Here is a 13283-nt window from a genome sequence, read left to right as displayed (position 1 = left end):
TAGTGAGAGAGCTGGGGTTAGAATTCACTTATAAGGATTCCCAATTCATTGTTTAGTTTCTTTCAATATCTGAGTAAAGATACTTTTGGTCTACTGACTTTTTAATTCAGTCCTTCTCATCCTTTCATTCATAATTTAGATAAGGTGCTCAAATGATTCTCAAGTAATTATCCATGTATTTTTGGATCAAATCGAAACTTTAAGAAAACTGATTGAAACAAATGACAGGAAAAGCCTTCTTGATGTACCCAGCAAAGTCAGGCACACCTCTTTCCTTTGTGCTTTCACAGCACTGCTCATTCAGTCAAGTATTTACTTATTTATTTATTTATTCATTCATTCATTCCACAAACATTGTCTACTGTATGCCTGGGACTATGCTGGATAGTAAGGGATACAGATACCTAAACAGGTAATTAAAATGCAATGTGATAACTGCCATAATTGGAAGTTTGTATCGTGTAAAATGGGACTAGGACGATTGGCTAATTATGCTTGGAGAGAAAGGAACAAACTGACTTTTAAAAAGAAGGAACAAGGGATTTCCATGGCAGTCCAATGATTAAGACTTTGAGCTTCTACTACAGGGGACATGGGTTTGATCTCTGGCCGGAGAACTAAGATCCCACATGCTATGTAGTGTGACCAAAAATAAATAAACAAATTTTAAAAATAAATAAGCAGCTTGATGTAGAATGCTAAAAAAATAAAATAAAAATAAAAAGAAGGAACAAGAATTTGCAAGGTAAACTAAGAGGAAACGGCATGTGAGACCTAAGGTAGGGCATAGTCGCTGAGTCGTGCCTGACTCTTTCACAACCCCATGCACTGCAGCCAACTCCATGGACTGCAGCCCACCCGGCTTCTCCCTAAGTCTCATGAGACACAGGGAACTGCATGTTAAAAAACAAATCATAAAAGATATTTAATTATTTATTCCTCTATTCTAGTCTTTATTACATTGTATTGCAATCTGTTTACTTATCTGTTTAGAACATAGATTATAGCGTCCTTGAGAACCAGAATTTTACTTTGTTTTATTTCCTACAGCACCCAGAATATAGTTAACATCTGGTACATTTTTACTGACTGAATGGATTAGCATTTTTTGGTAATTATTTTAAGTGGGCTGGTGTTGGGTATATACTGTAATATACCTGAGTGTTCTGTTTTTGTGTTTTTTCTTTTTTAAAAATAAATACAAGCACTCTTTGTACATACTTTTTGGGGGTATACAATCTCTTCCCGGAGGAAGGTGTTTTCTCCTGCATTCTTATCAAAAAGACCCCAGTCCATCTTCAGATCCCAGATGAGGGTATAACAGGAACTGATGATACAAAAGACGATCCACAGATAAAAGAACACCATGGTGTCTGAGTGACGTTGTTCTGAAGAAAGAAAAGGGAAAGAGAAAATTACTACATTCGAGTAAAATTCTTCATTAAGTAAAACTAATTAAAAAACAGATTCTTCCTCCAGCTCCATAAATAGATTTTAAGTAAATCTCCTTAGTAGGATCCCCATCTAAAAAAAGTTAAGTAATAAATCTGATTTATCTGAAATTCAAAATAATTATCAAACATTCAACAAATATACAAAACTTATACAAAAGTGCATTTAGAATTTAGGGGCTCAATGCTGAAAACATAATATTTCAAGTAATTGTGATGGAGGTTTAGAATATTACAAAAGTTGTCATTTTAATTTTTGCCATCAGGTGGCAGCTTTGGGTCAAAGATTTTTAAAAAATGTATGAAACACCATTAACAAGGGATGTGCTGCATTCACTTTGAGAAATTCTTGGATCGTTTTTACTTTAGAACAACATTTCCTTCCCATACTTAGATCTTATCAATATTTATTGTGAAAACAGGTAATTTTAATTCTAGATAAAATGCTACAAAGCGACAACTGATAAGGAATGTATCCTTAAGAACATATATGAAAGCAAATTTCTCTCAAACCACAAAGCAAAGCATGGTATTTTTGCTCCTTTTGGATTTTATTTAATGATGAAGTAAAAGTCGCTCAGTCATGTCTGATTCGTCACAACTCCATGGACTATACAGTTCCGTGGAATTCTCCAGGCCAGAATACTGGAGTGGGTAGCCTTTCTCTTCTCCAGAGGATCTTCCCAAACCAGGGATTGAATCCAGATCTCCCACATTGCAGGCAGATTCTTTACCAGCTGAGCCAAGGAAGCCCAAGAATACTAAAGTGGGTAGCCTATCCCTTCTCCAGGGGATCTTCGAACCGGTGTCTCCTGCATTGCAGGTAGATTCTTTACCAACTGAGCTATGAGGGTTTTAAGCTGACAGACAACATTATAAAGTGCACTAAATCAGAATAATACACAACTTTTATCTTTTTCACTCTTAAGTGCTTTGTATATTCTCCAATGAAACTCTTCTTTGATAAGTCTGAAAGTTATCATGATGTTATATCTGTTTTCTGGCTATAAGGCATAGGTATATAATTACTACTAAATGGTCCTCAATCATCAGGAAAAAAAAAAAAAAGGTGTCATCTAATTCAAAAAAAGTTTAGATTTCAATCAGTTTCCCAAAGGATCAGAAAGTAAAGGCTGTATCATGCATTATCCATAATCCTTCCTAGTAAAATAAACAAGTGCTGGAAATTCCCTGGTGGTCTAGTGATTAGGACTTGGTGCTTTCATTGCCAGGGCCTGGGTTCAGTCTCTGGTTAGGGAACCAAGATCCCACAAGGATCACAGTACGGCCAAGCAAGCAAACAAATAAAAAGTTCTTATTAATCATTTTATACATTAAGGTGTTAAGTACAGTATTATTCAAAGGTGCCTTTTAAACATCTATAATCTATTTAGTTGAAACGGCCATTTGTTATTGATGATAATTGGAGCTCAAAATAAAATAAGCAAAGTACTATGAGAACATCAAGGAGAATGGGACTGTTTCCAAAAGTATGAAATAAGAGGAAGCAGCATTTGAGTTATTTCTAGAAGGATAAATAAATAGTGTTGCAAAAGTCAGGCAGATGAGGCAAGGCTATTCAAGGCTAAAAGAAACTAATGAAAAGGCATGAGGGTGGGAAAGTGCAAGGCATGTTTTGAGAAGCTTCAAGTAATCTAAGTCTAGTGTGGGTGAAACAGAAGATGTGGGGGAGTGGGTATGCTTTGAAATGAGGCTAGAAGACATTCTGGGTCTGACTGTGGAATGCTTTCTTGTGACTTAGGATCAGATCCATATTTCAGAAAAATACCTGATTGGCAGGTTGTTTTCGTCAGAACTATTTAGTTGGTTAAACAAAGATACAGATATCTCTGAGCTCCAGTGTGTTGTTAGCAACAGTTTGTACCAGCTTTATGAGCTGATTAATAAATTTTCAAAACTTTGCAAACTGGTTGTTAAACACAGTCATTTTAAGTTAAATTACATAAACTTTATAATCTGCTATATTAAAAACAAAGGCAATGAAAACTCAGATTCATCACTTCCTAATTATTTTACTAAAATTTGATATTATTTGTTCTTTTAGGTTATATATGTTTATTGTATCTATATAATGGAAATACTATACATCATCTCCCAACATTCCACATGAATCATCTTAGTAGCTTGAAATTGGCTACGGTGGCAGTCTGTATTTACACCATGGAAATCAGCAAACACTGCAAATCAGTGCCCCATCCCCATTCCCGGATGAGAGCTACTATTTAAACATGCCAGGACACCACATTCTTCTCCTGGAAAGTCAGTGGTAGGGAACAGAAATACAAATTTTTAAAATGGCCCATAGCTGATTCTAATGAACAGTTAAGCTTGGATATAAACACATTTTAAGATTTAAACTATTTCCACAAAACTTTCCTCCATCAAAAGCAAACTGAGTTAATATTTGTACTATAACACGGTGCTATACAAAATATCAATTTACAAGATTTAACATAATATTTACTTACTACATAGGTTTAGTCAGGTATGTTCTGACATACCTGTTCACTTCATTCTATATACAGACATAGAGTCTAGCTGAGTAATATTTTCAATAATTAGCATCATGGTTGCATTAAAAAAAAATCTGTAACTCATCTACTAAGGTTTGTAAAGAATAAAGCAAATTTAGCAATGTAATACAATTCATTCATCATACATTCAAAATAAGAACAACAGAGAAAAAGACAGAAAAATGAATTCATAATGAAACTAAAAATAATGTGCTAATTTTCTGTTATTTCTTCTAGCTTTTAAATACAAGTTCTGTCTTTAGAATATGGGCTTCACTGGTGGCTCAGACAGTAAACAATCTTCCTGCAACATGGGAGACCTGGGTTTGAGATCTGGGTTTGATCCCTGGGTCGGGAAGAACCCCTGAAGAAGGAAATGGCTACCCACTCCAGAATTCCTGCCTGGAAAATTAAATGGACAGTGGAACCTAGCAGGCTACAGTCCATGGGCTTGCAAAGAGTCAGACACGACTAAGTGACTAACATTTTCATTTTTCACTTTTCCATCTTTAGAATATAATTCTTAAAATGGGACAATGGGCTGAATTGCCTTCCTTTAATCCCATATTATTTCTATGAAGTTTCTATGAAACATACATAAGGACTCACTGACTTAAAAATATTTTAATACAGTATTTTAGAATAAGTAATTTGTATCTTATGAACTTCTTCAAACAATGATTAACAGGCACCTGGTCTACAAATGCTGTATTTTTGGTCTCTTTTTAATTATCACCCTTACTTGATCTTTCCCATCTCCTAAATGAGGAGTGCGTCTCCCTGAAATTATCTGCCTTCATTGGTATTCAGGGATTGTATCAGGAAGATATTATCACTTTAGGCAAGCAATTACATCTAATTCTCTGTTGGCTAACTCTGGTAGCCCACTTTAGTAATGTTCAGAATCACAGAAAATCAAGTCATTGGTATTCTACCCTAAGCTTCTATTACACACCTGCCATATTAGAAGCATAATTAATACCAGACATATGGATGGTAATGGTATCCACTGAATCTAAAACGAATAAGCTTCTTAGAGTTTTGTACCTATTAGGCTTCATAGGAAGAATTAAGCAAAAGAGTATGTTAGGAAAACTGCTAAGAGAGAAAACAGAAAAAATCACATATGGACATCATCCTGAGCAATATTTCATGAAGGATATATTAAATAAGGCTTCCCTCATGGCTCAGACGGTAAAGATCTGCAATAAGACATGGGTTCAATCCCTGGCTGGGAACATCCCCTGGAGAAGGGAATGGATACCCATTCCAGCATTCTTGCCTGGAGAATTCCGTGGACAGAGAGCCTGGCGGGCTACAGTCCATGAGGTCTAAAGAGTCAGGCAGCGTGTTAAATATGAAAAAAGTGGCAATGTATGTAAAGTGAACAGTGTTCTTTCAACCAAAACCTTTCTACTCTGGTAATAGCTTACTAGTTTTTAATCTGAAATTAAACAAGGAAACAAAACAGACTGGGGACACTGTTTTCAAAGCCCAAGCCTATATAGGTAAGCTGAGTTATGAATGAGTTTGGCATCTAGCAAATTCCTAGTTCTATTCCTATAACCTAAAAGCATCAAAGCACTGAATTATGAGACTAACATGGTTCTCTGAAAATTAATGGATCAAAAACTTCTGTGATCTTTAAATACATTTCAGTTAATATCTGTGTTATTACACATCTGTGTCACATGTGTTATACCTCCTTAGGTGGTTATTAATTTATCCTAGAACAGGCAAGAGAGACATTATATTCCCATTTTAAAGTTAAGAAAGCTGAAGTTCAGCGAGACAGTCAGTAGGTGGAAAGATAGGTGGGTTTGATGTTAGAAGAAATGGGTTTGAATCTAGACTCTACCTCTTTTCAACTCTGTGATTATAGAAAATTCATAATCTTAAAATGACAGACAAAAATGATAATCACTAGGCCTAAGGATAAATAAGGAAGCTAGTAATAGGAATCCTAATCAAAGGAAGTTTTTTTTACTAGACAGCACCATTTCTCTAAGACCATCTCAACTCAAAAAAATAGCTCCATAAACTATTAAGAAATATTAAAAATATTTCCAAGGTATCTGGAAAGCAGAATTTAAAAACTACACACATATTACCATTTCATACTGTATATAACATTATGTTAATAGAAAAAGACAGAGGTAGCTATCCCTGATGAAGAAAGTAAGATTATTAAGGGGACTCATTTTTAACTTTATTTATGTATTATTTGAATTTTGTTTTTTACAGTGATATATACATATCCATGTTTTACTTGTATAATTAAACTAAAAGAAAAAGGAAGAAAGTGGGCTAAAGTGTATACCTGTGGCAGATTCATGTTGATATATGGCAAAACCAATACAATAAAGTTAAAAAATAAATATAAAATAAAACAACAACAAGAAAACAGTTACTAATAGGGTGATGATATTTTATAAATGATTTAAAGAAGTGTTTAATGTTGTTATATTGTTTTTATAAAGGACACAGGAATTCATCTACTCATTCAACAAATGTTTACTGAGTGTCTACTACTATAAGCTGTGTTTTATATACATATGTTAGATCAGCTGCAAAGAAAAATCTGTTGTCTATTGGGTAACCAGGTGTATTTTAGAGAACAGAAGTATACTGAAGAATTATTAAGGGTTAGGTGTGAAAGAGGATGTAAAATGAACAAAGGCACAGTGTGTAAGTGTATCTGCAGAACTGTGTACAGAGAGGGAATCAACAGGTTAAGACTTTCAGAAGCCAGGAAAGGCTTCCTGGAGGAAGTGCTACTTGAGTTGAGTCTTGAAAGTCAAGTCTTGAGTTAATCAGGTTTGTGAGGCAGAGAGAGCCATATCAAAGAGTAGAGATCATTCAGTCAACAAATGAACACCTACTTACTAAATGCGAGATATTATTCTAGACACCATGTACACAGTTATGAATCTAATTCACCAGTGGACAAACTTCCTACCCTAATGAAGTTTACTACTTACTTGGGGTAGACAATTATCAGATACACAAATAAACAAGATGATTTCGGATAGTGAAAAGTGCCATGAACAGAACATGGTGACATGAGTGATTGTGGTGGAATTCCTTTAAATAGATAGTGTAAATGCAGAGAAGATCTCCAAGAATATCTGGGTAGTGAAAAGGAGCCAGCTACATGAAAAGCTGGAGGAAGAGTTACATACATAATATTACATCTTCTAGTAACCATATTTTAAAAGCTAAAAAGAAACAGGTAAAAATAATTTTAATAATATATTTAATATACCTAAAATGTTATTTTAATGTATGACCAATAATAATATAATGTATACAACTCTTAGGGAGACCTTTTACACTCTTTTCCATACCAAGTCTACAAAATTCAGGTTGTATTTCACATATAAAACATATACCAATTTTGACTAGGCACATCTCAAGTGTTCAATAGCTCCATGTAGCTAGTAGCTACATTAGTGAATAATGCAGTGCTAGATACTATAAAGGAGATGACTATGAGGAGTGAAGACTGGAAGTGGTGTATTAATGAAAAGGCTCTTGTGGTAGCTCAGTGAGAAAAGATAAGGACTAGAATTGAGAGCAAATAGAAGGTATAGAGAGGTCAGGCAAAAACTGAGAAATATTTAGGAACCAAAATTGTCAGAATTTGGTGAAGTGTGAAGATGAGAAGGGTAGAGTCAAGGATGACTCCTAGCTACTGCTGTTGTTTTTTCCCTCTTTTTTTGCCCATGCTGCAAGGCATGTGGGATCTTGGTTCCCCAATCAGGGATCAAATTTGTGGCCCCTGCAGTGGAAGAGCAGTGTCTTAACCACTGGACCACAAGGAAGACCCAAAGGAGGACTCCTAGTTTTTAACCTGGCTGACTGGGTGGGACAGTGCCAAGAACTGAGGTAAAAAACACTGGTGAGTGTGGTGCTAAAGAAACCTTAGGGAATAAAAATGGTTAGCTTTGGAATACTGACTTTGAGATACCTATGAGACATCAAGGTGGAAGATGGCCAGAAAACAACTGGAAATAAAAATAAACAAACTTGAGATACATACTGGGGAGTCATATACATGTAGCCAGTGATTGAAACCATTTCGGAAGCACCAAAATAATACAAGCCTCTTCTGTGAAAAGGGCAATGACATAATCAGAAATAGAAGTCTTCTATCTGTACTGCATTTGGCTAAACTTGGTTGAGTTTATTCTCCCTGTGTTTCTTTATACCAAAGATCTGAAGAGATGAGAGCTCTTTCAAATGTTACAGACCTTCTCCTAGCTCTTTCAAAATAAATTTTAATTCTGTATTTGTAAACATTTCAAGGTTCATAAATATGTTTAAGTTATTATATAAAGTCATTATGACTATCAGAATAGAGACAATAAGGAAAGGCAGAGTACTGTTTTCAGAGGTAGGAATGAGAAAAGGAAACAGACTAGACCAGATGGCTTACTGAGATAAGGAAAATCTTTTTAGGGTGAGAGACTGTTGAGCATATATATAGGTTGAAGGAAAAGAGCCAATGATGATGAAAAGATTGAAGACTTAGGAAAGAAAACGGGTGAGTGCTGGAGCAACATCCTGAAAGAGATATGAGGAAATAAGGTCAGAGCACTAAGGTGGGAAACCTTGTTCCCCAGTCTGGGAAAAATATGATGAGAATAGGTTTTGATTAAAAAATTATGTATATAGGTAGAAGACAGCTGAAGGAAAATGACCTGATAGGTTCAATTTTTTCAGGGTAGCAGGAGACAAAGGTAATCTGTGAAAGTAAACGGAAAGACTGGGTTGGAGGTTTTGAGAAAAGGAATGAGCTAAATACTTTGTGCTTACATTGTCTTCTATTACTACATAAACATATTTTGGGGGCTTTCCCGGTGGCTCAGCGGTGAAGAATCTGGCTGCAGTGCAGGAGCCGCAGGAGACACCGGTTTGATCCCTGGGTCGGGAAGATCTCTTGGAGGAGGGCCTGGCAACCCACTCCAGTCTTGCCTGGAGAATCCCATGGACAGAGGAACCTGGCAGGCTAGAGTCCATAGGGTTGCAAACAGCTGGACACAACTGAAGTGACTTAGCATGCACACACGCAAACGTAGTTTTTCTCTCTTTCCTACAAGACTATACCCTATCTACTATTTTTAAAAGAATTTAACTTTAAAATGCAGTGAATTGCATATGTATATTCCATTAAATTGTAATGTCTTTTAGGGAAAGATCTCATGTCAGCATTTTTTCAGGGCCTATGTACTCCACTTCACACAGCAGGAACTCAACATTTGCCAAGTTGAATTGAGGGCAAGCACTGTGTTTTAATTACTCATTTTTAAACTTTCTGCACAATGCCTTACATTCCAACAAATATTTGGGGAAGGCAAATGGTTCCTGGCAGCCTACACATACAATGTGTCTCTAAAAACTTGTATATGCTGAATATGAAAAAGTCAAGTAACAGATGTACATCTTGTATGAGGATTTAGTTTCCTAAGAACTAAAAATAAAAAATAAAACCCTTTATTGTATCTTGTCTTTTAGACATACTATTTTATGACATCATTTCCAGCATCTTTGGAAAAGGCAATGGCACCCCACTCCAGTACTCTTGCCTGGCAAATCCCATGGACAGAAGAGCTTGGAAGGCTGCAGTCCATGGGGTCGCTAAGAGTCGGACACGACTGAGAGACTTCACTTTCACTTTTCACTTTCATGCATTGGAGAAGGAAATGGCAACCCACTCCAGTGTTCTTGCCTGGAGAATCCCAGGGACGGTGGAGCCTGGTGGGCTGCCGTCTATGGGGTCGCACAGAGTCGGACACGACTGAAGCGACTTAGCAGCAGCAGCAGCCAGCATCTTACAGACATTTTTCATTTTTACGCTTTATTAGAGAACCCAGATAATCTCTTTAAAACCAACGTGTTAGCACTGACACTTAAAAGTTGCTGCTTTCAGCATGCCTAATGATTTCCATCTTTGCTTTAGTTATATTAAATGAGACATTTCCTTTTTAATAAGGAAGTATACCATCATATATAATTTCTATTCATTTTAATAAAAATACATAAAATATCCAGCTTTCAATTGAAAATCACTAGTCATACCAAGAACAAGGAAGATAACAAATTGAAGGAAAAAAGTGTATCAGTAGATGCCAAAAATGAGATGATATGCTGGAATTACTTAATGAAAATGCTTTAATGAACAATTAAATAAATATTTGAAACAATAAAAAAATTAAAAGCCTCACCAAGGAAATACCTAGTCTCAGAAAACAGAAGACATAACAGCAGAGTAGAGAAGACAGAGGAAAGAGTCTGCAAACTGGAAAACAGAAGAATAGAAACTACCCATCTTAAACACTGGAAAGAAAATAAGATTTAAAAAAAGAAGAAAAGAGAAGAGGTTCAGTGCCGGGGTCCAGCCCCGGCTGATCCAGGGTATTCGAAGGAGAGACGGTGTCGGCGATTTATTTAAATATTAATTAGAGATATAAAGAGTAATAGAATGAGGATAGCTCAGTAGGAAAATTCAGTGGAGAAAAGAGGCTGAGTAGCTTGGTTTACGCGGAAAATCAATATAACCTGTGACACCAGGTTAGCTCTGACCACAGAGGCCGCAGGCACCCTCTCGAATAGCGGAAGGTGCCCCACCTTAGACACCTTCTCGAGTGGGTCTTAGAAGCCCAGGCAAATAAATGGTCGCAGAGGACCTCCGCGCTCCAGATGGAGACTCAGCCGGAATGTGAAAAGGAAGAATGACATGGGGAGACCAAGCTTAGGTGAGCAAGGCCCGTAGCTTTATTTTCAACAGGGTCTTTTATACCCTAAGTTACACATAGAGGATAATAGGGGATGTGAAATCATGCAAAGTGAGCAGTCTTTGATCCTTATCATAAACTAGGGTTTCTTTCCTGCAAATTTATCGTATACAAATGGTTTAGGTGATTTACATCATCTTCTGGCCAGAAGGCCTATTAACATTTTATGACTCTTGACAAAGGTTTGTCAACCGTTAAGACTTATTTTCTCTAAGAGTAATTATTTTAAGGTTTGGCACCATCTTCCGAAGGTGTTAGATAAAGTTGCATTCCTATAGGGCAGAGGTGTATTGGGTTTACAACAAAGGAAAGAATTTATTACCTTAAGGATCTAAAGTGGCTAATACCAAGGCCACTACTTATTTTTTCTACATACCAGCTATATTAATGAATACATATTCAAGGATACAATACAGGGGATGTGGAAACTTGGCAGCAAGCATTGGCTCATCAATGAAATCTTTTACTAGTTTTATTCCGACAGTTTCTAACTCTCTGAGAGGCTCTAAGCTATTCGAATATCTTAAGCTTCCCATGCCTCTTGAGGCTGAGAGACTGTAAACAATCGTATGCATAGCTGTAGGAGTCCGGGTAAACTTGTCAGGCGAGTTAGAGAGCTATCTGAGGGGTTTAGATTCAAACACTCCTAATGCCCAGGAACTTTATTAATTGGAGCTGTAAGTTAACTCTTTGTCAGAGGGAGCGAGATGGTGGTGGGGGACAGCCCCCACTAAAGTCAGAGGTGAGAGCACAAAGCAATAAAGTAGGCAGACTCTGGTTTTTTGGGGGTAGATGTTCCAGAATATTCAGGGAGCCTCCTGAGGCTCGATCCCGCCTTTGCCTATGCCGAGCCTCCTTCCTCATGATCTTTGCCATGAGTGGAGTGTCTCTCGCCGGCTCCCGGCAGTTCAGGACCCATGGAAACGTAAAAAATGATCTAGCATTTGTGTCATCAGAGCCCAGAAGGAAAGAATAGAGAGGGGCTGAAGAAACACTTAAAGAAATAATGGCTGATAACTCCTCAAACTTTTGGTAAGAGACTCAAAGCTACAGATTCAAGAAGTTGAGCAAACCTCAAATAAAATAAACCTAAAGCCAAGATACATTATAATTAAACTTCTCAAAACTAAAAGCAAAGTAATGATGACCACAAGAAGGCTATCAAATAAAGCAGATTTCAGACCAAAGAAAATTAGTGGAAACAGACAGGGCCATTATATAAGCATAACAGAATAAAGGCACAAAGAAGATGCAGCAAGCCTCATTGATTATGTCTACACCAACCAACCAGAATAGCAAAATGTGTGAAGCAAAAATGGACAGAATTGAATGGGAAAAAAAAGATAAATCTACAATTAGTTAGAGATTTCAACTCTCCTCATCAACAACTAATGGAACAAGCAGACAGAAAGTAAGTAAGGATACAGAACTCAACAACATCATTTGTTAATAGGATCTAATAAACATTCCAACCTACAACAGCAGAACAGAGATTCTTTTCAAGTGCCCAATGAACATACAGCAAGACCTGCCACAAAAGTCAATAGTAAAAAAAAAAAAAAGCAATTTAAATACTCGGAAACTAAACAACACACTACTAAATAATTCATGGATCAAAGACAAAGTCTCAATGGATATTTAAAGAATACACTGAACTAAATGAAAATATATCAAAATTTGGGAGATGTGGCTAAAGCAGTGCTGAGGGGAAAATGCATGGCATCATACATATAATTATACATACTACTACATACATTAGAAAACAGAAAAAAATAACAAATCAATAATCTAAGAACCCACCTCAAGAACCTAGAAAAAGAAAAGCAAAATAAATCCAAAGCAAGTAGAAGGAAGGAAATAATAAACACAGAAATCAATGAAATTGATGAGGAAAATAATCAATGAAAAAGGTGATTCCTTGAAAAGATCAATTAATAGCTGACAAAGTGAGTAGACACAAATTACCAACATCAGAAATAAAACAGGGGATTATCATTACCAACTCTGAAGACATCAAAAAGATAAGGGAATATTATATTTAACTCTACCCCCACAAATTTCAACAACTTAGATGACATAGACCAAATTCTTTAAAAGACAAAGAAACTGAATTTCTAATTTAAAAACTGCCCCAAAATACAACTCCAGGTCCAGACAGTTTCACTGGAGAATTCTACCAAACTATTAAAGAAGAAACCTTCCACAAATTAGAAGAAACAAAACCTCTCAATTTATGAAATTAGTTTTACACCTATGCCCAAATCAAAGACAGCACACAAAAAGAAAAATACAGACCAATATCCCTTGTGAACACAGATACAAAAATCTCTAACAAGATATTAGCAAACAGAATTTAGCAACATGTAAGAAAAATTATATACCATGACCAAGTAGGGTTTATCCCAGAGATGCTATGCTGTTTCAGTATTCAAAAATTAATATAATTCACCATTTTAATTGGTTAAAACTTAGAAGAAAAATGACAGGATCATATCAAAAGA

At 36.1% G+C, this 13283-nt stretch overlaps 1 protein-coding gene across 1 annotated transcript in view; it reads right to left on the bottom strand.

Moving 5' to 3' along the window:
• XPR1 (xenotropic and polytropic retrovirus receptor 1) overlaps positions 1 to 13283 on the bottom strand; it is a 208152-nt gene that overhangs the window by 15754 nt on the left and 179115 nt on the right. The window contains exon 12 of the mRNA XM_019976614.2: positions 1222 to 1388. Within this exon, the coding sequence (XP_019832173.1) occupies positions 1222 to 1388 (167 nt within the window). The remainder of the gene's footprint in view (positions 1 to 1221; positions 1389 to 13283) is intronic.

The sequence above is a fragment of the Bos indicus genome, chromosome 16, assembly GCF_029378745.1.
Source record: "Bos indicus isolate NIAB-ARS_2022 breed Sahiwal x Tharparkar chromosome 16, NIAB-ARS_B.indTharparkar_mat_pri_1.0, whole genome shotgun sequence".
Classification (NCBI taxonomy): Eukaryota; Metazoa; Chordata; class Mammalia; order Artiodactyla; family Bovidae; genus Bos; species Bos indicus.
The sequence above is the reverse complement of the archived record's forward strand: the minus strand, read 5'-3'. Positions and strand labels throughout refer to the sequence as shown.